General features: G+C 46.3%; 1 protein-coding gene across 1 annotated transcript; it reads left to right on the top strand.

The window, feature by feature from the left end:
* The first annotated feature begins 1,569 nt into the window (after nucleotides 1–1,569).
* Nucleotides 1,570–3,738, top strand: LOC128270974 (probable cytochrome P450 9f2). Its single transcript, XM_053008407.1, has 2 exons — nucleotides 1,570–2,639; nucleotides 2,711–3,738. The coding sequence occupies exons 1-2, from the start codon at nucleotides 1,682–1,684 to the stop codon at nucleotides 3,388–3,390; spliced, it is 1,638 nt and encodes a 545-aa protein (XP_052864367.1). The 5' UTR covers nucleotides 1,570–1,681; the 3' UTR covers nucleotides 3,391–3,738.
* Nucleotides 3,739–11,797: the final 8,059 nt, after the last annotated feature.

The following is an 11,797-nucleotide window of genomic DNA, read 5'->3' as shown; positions in this document are numbered from 1 at the left end:
TATTGGTGCGTTCCCAGAATTAAAATATTACGAGTGATAAAACGAAATGCGTTATTAAGTACGTTACACCACCCATAATATTTTATCTCTAGGATGCAAGGAAACAGTGGGCCTGAATCAATTTACGAATATCTCTTATGTATTAAGGTCACTTCCCTTTTTCTTACTTGTTAAAAATAATCGAAATAACAGCCTATGAAATGTTCAAATATGTTGTTCGAATAGAGTTTTATATGCTCGCCATTTGCCTATTATTTAATTTTTCGGTCATTAGATTTGTTTGTGTAAGGGACGGGCATATCCTCCCCGCAAACGCGTGAATCTTATCTCGGTCTGAATTCCGATTTCTGGCAGGACATTCCCAGCAACAAAGCATTATGAAAGACAAACGAAATGATTAAATTCGTACGTCATATCCCCCATAATGCTTTGTCTCTAGGATGTTACGGAAATGTATGTTGCAGTCACCACAATACCCCTCGCCGTGTAGTGGCACGTCTCGCTGGCAAGTTGGGGTGTTCGCTTTTGGGGTGGGGCAAGTTGGGGAAACCGGTACGATTCGGTGGCTGGTTTCTGACCTGGGCGCGACGGTCGCTCACAAAACCCACCCACAAGAAGCACAATGTTACAGAAGAGCACCAGAAGATGCACATTATCGCTCGGGGCCGCCGCTAGTTGCCGGAGAAGGAAGGAAGAAGAATCACTTATCACGGCAAAGGTTCCCAAAACAGACGCGTCCACAGATTGTTTTGACGAGATTGCTTCATTTATTTAATAGACGGTACCGAAAAACAAAAATGTGTCCACAAAGGGGGGTTAAACAGCTGGGGCATATTGGGATGGGGTTCCTATCGTTGCCGGCCCGGCAGCAATCAGTAGTTATCTCCGTGAATTGTCTCCAGTCTGTTTGCTTGCCGCAGACGGTGGTGTGTGTCTGGTGGTGCAGCTCCTCCCTGCAACCGTTTCGGCGGCAGGCGCTCCAACGCGGAAGCACACGGCGCACTTGTGATTGGGTTGACCAAAAATAAAAAAAAAATCATTTTCTCGGTTGGTGCCATGAAAGGTTCTACTGAGCATCGCGTTGAGCAAACTGGATTACTACAGTTCTTCTCCCCTAATTAGGACCAAGACATTATGAACCATTGGGTTCACAAAATAGCCATCAAAAACGGGGCGCATATTTGACGCAAAAAAATGGGAAAACCAAATCCTTAAAAACCAAGGCTAAAGCGCGGCTTCCGTTTTCGACCAACCTAATGTGATAGAGACATTGATTCGCCGTCCGCCGAGCATCGAGCAGCGAGCATCGCATCCACTTGACTCCACCCGTGGCGGGTGGTGGGGAGGGGGAGGGGGGGGGGTGGCCGGCACCCTGACCGTGACATGGCAAGAAACAGAAAGGCGCGCGCGCGCACGAGAGCACCCGCGCTAATAGTCTCTTCAAATTGATATCAATTCAAATATTTGTTCCCCGCCCGCCCGACCACCCGACCGCCCGCCCGACCCGGAGAGAGGTATCTTGGGCGTGTGCGCATCGCCAAGCCAGTTCAGTTCCGTGCCCAGCGTCAACCGTGACGGACATCGCAGATCGGAGATAGAGAGAAAGAACTATCAAGCAGAGTTACTAGAAGAGCAAGTATTCCCGAGATTCCAGAGAACCCCAAGACCGCTCTCCGACCTGATGGCACTCCTTACGGTGGGCCACTCGCTGGTGGCCGGCCTGCTCTCGTTCGAGGGCCTCCTGCTGGTCGGGTCGCTAGCCCTGCTCTACTACTACTACGTGGTGCGCGCCCAGCGCTACTTTGCCGAGCGTGGCGTTGCCCACGTCCGGCCCACGTCGGTGCTCGGGAACGGGGCCGACTTCGTGTTGCGCCGGCGCCACGTGGCCGACGTGCTGTCCGACATGTACCAGCGGTTCCGGCGGCACCGGTTCTTCGGCTACTACGACTTCCTGTCGCCGATCTACGTGATCCGTGACCTGGAGCTGGTGAAGCAGATCTGCATCAAAGACTTTGACCACTTCCTCAACCACCGGATCGAGCTGGACGAGAACCACGATCCACTGTTCGGCCGGGCGCTGTTCGCGATGCGGGACACCCGCTGGCGGAACATGCGGGCCGTGCTGAGTCCGGCGTTCACCGGCGCCAAGATGCGCCAGATGTTCGGCCTCGTGACGGCGTACTGCGAGGCGGCCGTCCAGACGATCCGCGCCGAGACGGGCACCGACGGCCGGTCGGACCTGGAGATGAAGGAGCTGTTCCGGCGGTTCGGTAACGACATCCTGGCGACGTGCGCGTTCGGCATCGAGATCAACTCGTTCCGCGACCGGACGAACGCGTTCTACACGCTCGGCAAGGAGCTGACCAACCTGGACGGCTGGCAGGGCATCAAGTTCCTCGCGTTCAGCTCGTTCCCCCGGCTGATGCGCCTGCTCCGGTTGCGCCTATTCAGCGAGCGTATGACGCGCTTCTTCCGGCACGTCGTCCGCGATACGATCGCGCAGCGCGAACAGCAGCGTATCGTCCGGCCGGACATGATCAACCTGCTGATGGCGGCCCGCAAACAGGAGCTAAAGTTCGACGAGAATGAGAACGTCGTCGAGGATGATGGCCAGTCGGGGCACCCGAAGCGCACGATGGGTAAGTGCAATCCAGCAATTTCTGGGGGGCGAAATTCTTCGACTTCTTGATGATCGCGCTCTCTCTCTCAGACTGGACCGACGACGATATGGTGGCACAGTGCACGGTGTTCTTCTTCGGCGGGTACGACACCGTGTCGACGCTGTCCGCGTTCATGGCCCACGAGCTGGCCGTCAATCCGGACGTGCAACGGAAGCTTCGGGACGAGATCGACGAGGTGCGCACCAACCTGGGCGGGCGACCGTTCACGTACGAAACGATGCAATCGATGGCGTACCTCGACATGGTCGCCCAGGAAACGCTCCGCAAGTGGACGCCCGCCCCGTTCCTCGATCGCCTTTGCACCAAGCCGTACGAGCTGCGGGACTACGACGGCAACACGGTGCAGCTGCGGAAGGGCGACGGTCTGTGGATTCCGGCGTGGGCGATCATGCGCGATCCGGAACTGTTTCCCGAGCCGGACCGCTTCTACCCGGAGCGCTTCGCTGCCGGTGCGGTCGATCCCACGACGATGCTCGCGTTCGGGCTGGGGCCACGGAACTGCATCGGGTCACGCTTTGCCCTCATGGAAACGAAGGCCGTCTTTTATTACCTCCTCTCCACCTTCCACCTGGAGATGGGCCCGCAAACGCAGCACCCGATACGGATGAAGGTCAGCTCGCTGGGGCCGTCCGCTGAGAAAGGTTTCTGGATTCGGTTCCGAGTCCGGAGCAGCCAGCAGCAGCAGCAGCAGCAGCAGGAGGCCAACTGATGAGCAAGCTCTCCCCCCCCCCCCCGCCCAATCAACCCATCAACCCGTCCTATCAACATGCGACGCCACCACCCCGGGGGGCCAGACTCGATTGGTAGCAATTGAGGTCGGATCCGGGATGAGGTCGGGATGGGGAATCCGGGACACGAACACGACGCAGGATAATTGAAAAAAAAAACGGCTTTATGATACCCAATTCGGAGTCGGTGGAGTCGGGGCCGGGGTGGTTGCGGTTGCGGGTGTGGGAGATGGTTTACAATTTTCATTCCTTGCCGAGAGGACCAAGGTCGTCATCCGGGACGTGGCCATCATAAATCGTTCCAATTTTAAAAACGAATAAATCGAAACAAATCGGAAAGCGCGCGCATGAATATTAATTCGCAAGTCCCAGTCCAGGTAAGAAGATTTCTCCGACTCAAACCCCGGCGCGGCGGCGAGCCCGCCGAGGTTGAAAGATTTCACTTTTTACTACGCAGCGCATAACCACCCCCCCCCCCCCCACCTTCACGTCCTGGAAAGCCAACACAAGCTAGGCTATGGCTCCACCACCATTACAGCCTGTCGCAATGACGATGACTAACAACCCTTTATGACCCGAGTTTCTTTGGTTTTTTCAAATTGCGACAGCAAGACAAATTGTCTTCATATTAGGGCCTCCAATTAATTCCTGTTCCGTTTTCGTTTCGACATTCGTTTACCCTAACAACCACAACAAAATATATGACTAGTAAGGGAGGAAAGTATTTTCCATTAGTAGCTACTACTTTCTCCCATCTTCTAGGCGTCGGCTGGCGCTTGGGAATTGTCTTGTGATCAACTCCTAACGTTTGGAAAACCAACGATGGCCACCCACAGAGAGTGCCATAAACAGATTCATGAAAACACAATCTTCATGTCTAGTTTCTTCCAATAGTTCCAATAACCATTGAAGCCACCATCAATAGAAACGCCATCAATAGCCACGGAAATCACTACCAATAGAATCGCCATCAATAGCCACTGAAGAAACCACAAACACCGGCAACCCCCGGAACAATATACAGCTATCGGCCACCATCATACACAATCAGCTATGGGTCTCACGGAACTTCACCTATTAGTAGTAAACACATCCACATTCGGCAACGGCAATAATACTTACAACATGAACTGACACACGTGGTGTATTACGTTCATCATCATACAGCCGAGTTAGCCCGGGATAAGGCCACTCTGTAGTGGAGGAAATGCCACATAGTGATTAAGATAACCTTGTTAAGTTAGATTAAGATAACTATTAATTAAATTTAATAAATACGGCCCAGTCCGTTCTTCTAAGATTTAAAAAAAAAAAAAAAAAACTCCTAACGTTTCTGCAAGCTCTTGTTGCGTCTGACATGCGTCATCCTGATCGAGCAATGCTGCCACCGTTCTTCATCACCAAAAATGTAAAAAAAACTGCACCTCACCGCAACCGAAGTAATGAAGAATTACTCCCAGGGAAAAAACACTTTTCCAGGAACAAACCTCGGCATTTTCAGACGCTTGAAAAAGATGTTGTTTACACGCGTTGTTGTTAATCAAAACAAAAACCTACACTGCGTTAGATACGTAATGACAGTAGTTGTCAAACACATATTTCATTAAATCAAATTATGACATTTAGTGAGCAATGCCAGCCATTGTAAAACCGCAATAATTAATTGGAGGACCTAATGCTTAGAACAAATAAACGCTGTGGAGCGATAAAAGCGATAAAAAGAGAGCATCCAGTCTGCGAGTGTGTGCATCTTCAGAGACCAAAGATTCAAGAGGCTAGGCCTTTTCCACTGATCAGAAACATCCGTGCAAGCAGGAACAACAAAAAATCAGCCGGACTACAGGGTGTTCCATCACGATCCAACTATTTAAATGTGGAATGACTTCGCCACTTGTAAGTGGATGTAAGTGGAGTAGCCAGATTCTGAAACTACAGGCTATGCCGTTTTAGTCATCAGATCAATTTACGGTAAAACAGAGGACTGAAATTGTAGCGCTCTACATTGAAAATAATCGTTAAGCTGCGAAAACTGTACGAAAACTGCCGAATTTCTTCTGACATCTTTCCGGTGGGATTATTCGTAGAGTAAGGTGTATGCCAGAGCCAACCGAAGAACATTGAAGAACTGAAAGCTAACATCACAGCGGAAGCTGCTGCTGTTACGTTGTCTATTACCGAAATGTTGTCAAATACAATGAAAAATGCCCAAAAAAGGCCGCCTTTTGTGTGTCTAATGGAGGCGGTCATTTGATTGATATTGTATGCTGCGGGTATATTGTTAATAAACGGCATTCTATACCCCATATAAATCTTGTTCATGTGTCAAAATCGACTTACAAATAGCGGAGTTATTGAACATTTAAATAGTTGGCTCGTGATGAACACCCTGTAGGTCTAGTATATAAATGAATCTGGGCCCCAAGCCTATCATAGATACAATCTTTTCTCTCTCAACGTACACATCGGTAATGCACACAGTATTCGAACCAGCTGCCGGAGTCCCTCGAGGTATCGGTTCGGCAAGGTTAGATCGCCCAACCCTGTTCACCATCTACGTCTCGGCCCATCCCGGCCATGACCGAAACTGCACCCAGTATAGCTACGCTGATGATGATTGCTATCAGCGCCGAAGGGAAATCCCCTAATCACAAACAAACTCAACCGTTATGCCAAAATAAGGAACATTGAAATCTCATAGAACCAATCAGTAAAATACCTAGGGTTAGTCCTTAAAAACTGGCGACTAACTTTCAAACACACATCTCGAAAACATAGCTAACAAAAGCGGAAAAAATGTGCCAGTATGATTACTTACCTTGTTATGGTCAAATACAGCGACTCTTGGAGCTCACGAAGTTGCTCCCGAACATGGCAAACGGCTGTCACCATCACCTGCATCCGATTCAGGGTCCTTGGGTGCACAATAAGCACAACAAGCACAATAACTTGACAATCGTTCGTAAAGTTAGGGATAAATGGATGAAAATGTATGTATTGCTGATGCTGAGTCAAATTGCAGACATTTTCGATCGAAGGTTTACAAAATAGCTGCACACGAATTTTAAACATGCTTTTCAAATTTGCATATTTATATTTTTAACCAGAGCCAAAAACAGTCCTAACAGTCTAACGAACGTAGCGTAAAGTATATGTAGAAACTAAACAGATTGCTTCAGCCAATCTCATACTCCAGTAGGCACAATCTATGTCGTATCACATACATGCATCAGAACACGATGGTACCGGGCCATGATGAGCAGAAGAGGTACTCTCACAGTCAGGGTGGGGCACAGATCTTAAAAAAACACATAATTTACTTTACATAAGCTACACTTGGAGGAAAGAAAAAAGTCCCAGAACACGAGAGCGCGACATCACGTTTGGTGACATCATTCCGGGTGGAACATCCGTTTTCGAGAAGGGAGGAGCGTCGTTCGTCAAACGGAACGACGTCCTCCTCTAGAGAGTACAGAACGAAACGAATCAAGACGCCTTGCCTCACATTCGTAAATCTTTATCAAAAAGCTTAGATCAAATATCGATACATAATCGGTACGTACTGAGCACGAACAAAATGGGATGAACCTCTAGCGAAAATGAACATGGCGAAACACTATTAAAAATAATTAAATTCTACGCAAACTATAGTTTTTAACCCTTAGGGGTTTCAACCGAAAGGATAATAAAATTCAAAAACTAATAGAGAACTGTGGCACAATATCTGTTTTTGGAGGGTCGAGCACTCAGAGTCGCGCACTTATTGAACTTCGCACGATTCGCACTTTCGCAGGAAAGAAGAAAGTCCCAAAATCAGAACGCAACATCACGTTTGGTGACATCATACCAGGTGGAACACCAATAAATATAATTAAATTCTACGCAAACTATAGTTTTTAACCCTTCGGGGTTTCAACCCAAAAGATAATAAAATTCAAAAACTAATAGACAACTGTTGCACAACACCGTTCTTTTCTTAGGGTTTTGAGGGCTTTTGAGCAATTTTCATTCACTTTCGTCGGGCACTTGTTGAATGCTTCCACTATCGCCTTTCTTACGATCACGATCGCGGCATATCAACCCGCACTGAAAGCCAAACCGAGACTGACCGCATTCTGGTTGATGGGTAATTTTTCCAAACAAACACAAAGTTCGGTGGCCCCTCTAGTATTCTTGGCGACCCTCGTATTACGCACTGCGAATGTGTGCGATCGCGCGACAGGAGTGGTCCCTTCATGTGGGAGGAGATTTCACCCACGCCCACGACGAATACCAACAGGCGATGAACATTACTTGTCGACGGTCCTCCGGTGATCCATATTGTGTTTGGATTCGGAAGAATGTGGGTTTTTCGAACTCCAAATACATTCTGCTTTCTGCACATTTTCATTGAAGGTGGAAATGAGCTTTTCAAATTTTTAATCCATTTTAAGTTAAAGACTCCACCACTTTGGTAATAAGTTTTTTATATTTTCTAATGCACACACACACACCCAAAAGTGGTACAGTGAGCCGGAGCCACAGTTGTATGCGTATCGTGAGCGTGGGTTTATAATTAGAAGATGCTGGAGGGGCCTGGCGTCACGATACAGAGATTGCCTTAAATGGTAAGACTTGCGACACCGCAAGTCTTGCAGCTTACACACACTTGTTCCGAAGGGAGAAAAATGTGACACTTGAGCAGCATTGTTCTGGCTTGTACATAAAGGGCATACGACGACGCCTCCACCTCGGGTTTAACCGTTTTTTTTTCTTCAGCTGAGTCTGTGTCTGTTGGCGTCTTTTGTGACGGATAAAGAACGATCGTGAATGGGGCCAGGGCTGTAAACATATACGTAAAACTGTGATTGCGTACGTCGAAGTAAACTAAACTTAAGCACAACGACATTTTAATTCCGCATCAATCTTTAATTTGCTAGTTTTAGTTGATTCAATTTTTCTAGTGTTCTGATTGCGCAATTACCTCACTACCTTGGTCTACGGCTCTACAAGGAAGTAGAGCCTTGACGAAAGCATAGTTTCGCCGTGCAAGGCGTAGTTGTAGGCAGCTGCGACCGAATTACCCGGTGGAGCCGTTCCTTGCTCAATACCGTCAACCGGTCAAGTTGCACAATTGTTTGCCAGCACATACATAGTAAAATTCCTTACGGTTGAGTCCTTACGGTTGATTCCTTACCAGTCGAGTGCCGTTGCAATATGAAAAACGGTTCAGCAAACGGTTGAGCAATGCGAAAATATGCATCAAAAGAGATTGAAAAGAGGAGTAAAACCGACGGAAAATTGCATACACTTTTGTTAAAGACAGACTTTAATGTTAAAGAAGTGTTACACAACTAACGCCTTGATGGAACTTGTTGTGGGGAATGGAAAAATATTTTCTCATAAATTATTTAGCTTTCGGTCGATTGCTAGCGAGGGTTTCCGGGGAAACTCATAACTTTATGGGGCTTTTTCTCATTTTATTATTATTGCTCTGCTGTGTACTTGCTGCGAAGGGAAAATGCTCTCGAAAATCAAACCGTTTGCTAGAAACGATTAGAAAGCGACTCCCGCAGAGCTAGCCGGGCGCGTTTTGACGCCTTTTTTGACGACATTTGGCATTTTGAGGCTCAGCCACGGGATGAAACTAAAAGTGGGAAAAGCGAAGAGAGCGAGGATGCCGGTTCCACTGGCTCCTAGATCGAGGTCGTTCACCGTAAGCTAGGATCCATCTGGATGCAGTTTTAGGCAGTTGATGCGACCGAAGACAATAAATTACCGTTTACAAGAGCATACTGGGTTCTTATGCTGCACCGCTTAGCGAAGCGAAAATGGGCTCCGAACGAACGAACTGGATAGACTGCAACACTGCAAATCCAAACAAGATCAGATCATGACGATCATTGATATTGTTACAAAATACTGCTCGCCTTCGCCGTGAACCCAAAAACATAACACCCAAAATTGCATACTGGAATGCCAATGGCATTTTAACTAAAAAACTAGAACTAACCTATTTCTTAAGTTATTGTAAGATAGATTGTATGGCTATTACAGAGACATTTCTGAAGCCTGAACAAACGTTTTCGATTCCAGAATATGTCACATATAGGATAGATAGAGTAACACATGCTAAAGGAGGAGTACTAATATTGATAAGAAATGGCATTAAACATAAGTTGTTAAGATCGATTATAGAAACTGTAGGACTAAAAATTTTCACTGAAAAGAACTTTTTCACGTTAGTAGCGGCATACCACCCAGGTAGAAACACAAAGAAAGATCTATTCAAAAGAGATATAATTAAAATTACTGCAAGATCAGACCCCTTCGTGATTTGTGGCGATCTTAATGCTAAACATAGAGTACAAACACAGTTGGAAAAACATTATATGAAGAAGGGCCAGAAGGGCTCTTCACCAGTCACCACCCTAGTACTCCCACTCCCTACATACCAACACAAGCGTCGAGAAATCCTTCCACACTTGACCTTACCATTACAAATAATAGACTAGACCTATCTGAATTGACAACCGTAACAGAATTATCCTCCGACCACCTGCCAGTAATTTTTGAATTCAAACATACCAATGTCAACTATAAAAATCCAAGACAAATTTACGATAATGTAATGCAGACTGGACCAGTTTTCGGAACTACATTAAAGGCTCGCTCGATCTAACAAACTTCAATCCATCGAACGTAACTAACACCTACGAGATCGATCAAATGATCGAAAACCTTACATCCACCACCTTGAGAGCTCACGAAAACTGTGCCCCAACGAAAGTTCCAGACAGCTTCAATATAATCCTCCCAGAGTCCATTCTCCAACTTACTAAGATTCGTAACAAGTATAGGAAGATATGGCAAAGGCATCGTAGTAACATGGAATACAGATGCACATACTATTTCCTGAAATCGTACATCGAGACGGAAGTATCCAAAGAAAGAAATAAGGCATGGTCTAGGAATCTACTACAAATTAACTCTGAAACAAACAACAATAGAATCTGGAAATTCGTACGGATTATCAAGAAAAAACACACACCCCTTCCAGCCCTGAAGGTCAAAAACAACATACTAATAACAAATTCAGAAAAATGCAACGCAATTAAAAAACATTTTGAAAACGCACACAAAACCACTTACCACTACCATAGCCCACTAGAAAAGGGCATTGTACAGCAACTATTTCCTGATCCTTGGCTACACTGGTACCATCAATTACCCAGCAGAAGAAATCATCGAAACTTTCAGGGAAGCGAGGGACCATTCTCCGGAGTGCAGAAGGTTTATTTTGCTGTGCGGCACTATTAAGAACAACTACGATTATTTTCCATTCCATCCATTCATCCATTCATCCATTACTGGTCATCGTATCACCATCGCCATCGTATCAAATCTTATGCACGACCTCGACACACATTGCTGCAGTAGATTGCAATGATTTTGGAATGAAGCAAATCATTTCCTGTTCAGATACTAAATAAGTTGGTCTTTGCCAACAATTTCCAATACCTTTTCCTTGCATATTCTTGAGTACTAAGCATTTTAATGGGTAGAAACTCGTTCGTATTGGTCCCCAAACAGGCCCTTTTTGGAAACGGAACCACTATCGACTCCTGGCATGAGGCCGAAAAAATCACTGCCTAGGGATCACTGCGAGAAGCATCGATCCAAGCAGTCTTACGGTACGTTGAGAGCGTTTGTCCAAAACAAAAACAAACGTATCATGTACAACGTCCGCATCCGCAAAAATCATTGCGAACACACCACACACGAAACCTAGTGTACGGAGCGGCGAGACAATAGAATGGGGCTTCGGGGTCCTATATCAACTGTTGCCACTGGTTGTTGTTTCGGATATCAAGCTCGAGAGAGCGAAAGCGATCAATCCCGCAGTCACAGGTGTTGCTAAAAAAAAGTCTGTAAACTCCGTAATGTTGTCCTTTTTTTTACATTTATTACATTTTATTCGCTTTATATCGCGTAGAAGAAATTCGTTCAACAATGAGTACTGTTAGCTGAAAATGGTAACATTAAAATGTTATTATTATTAAAAATGGAAAAAAGGAGCGGATTTCTCACAGCTCTATTATATGCTTTCTTCTTAAGACCTTCCCCCGCCGCCGCCGCCGCCGCCATTCATTAACCCTTTCGCCCTTTAACCTTTACACACAACCTTTCACGGTTTCTAATTCTTATTTCTCGAACCAAACTAACGTGCTCCTGTTATTCGAAATATTCTGAAGATATAAACTATGTTTAAGGTCTACTGTGTGGTCAGCAGCAGCAACCAGCCCTTGTGTCTAGCTACTACTCGCTCGTATACCGTATTGGTAACCACTTGTGTTAGAAGGAAAAACCAAAATCACATTTTCGATCGATAAAAATATCTGTAAGTCGCCG

The sequence above is a fragment of the Anopheles cruzii genome, chromosome X (assembly GCF_943734635.1).
Source record: "Anopheles cruzii chromosome X, idAnoCruzAS_RS32_06, whole genome shotgun sequence".
In the NCBI taxonomy this organism is placed as follows: domain Eukaryota; kingdom Metazoa; phylum Arthropoda; class Insecta; order Diptera; family Culicidae; genus Anopheles; species Anopheles cruzii.
The sequence above is the reverse complement of the archived record's forward strand: the minus strand, read 5'-3'. Positions and strand labels throughout refer to the sequence as shown.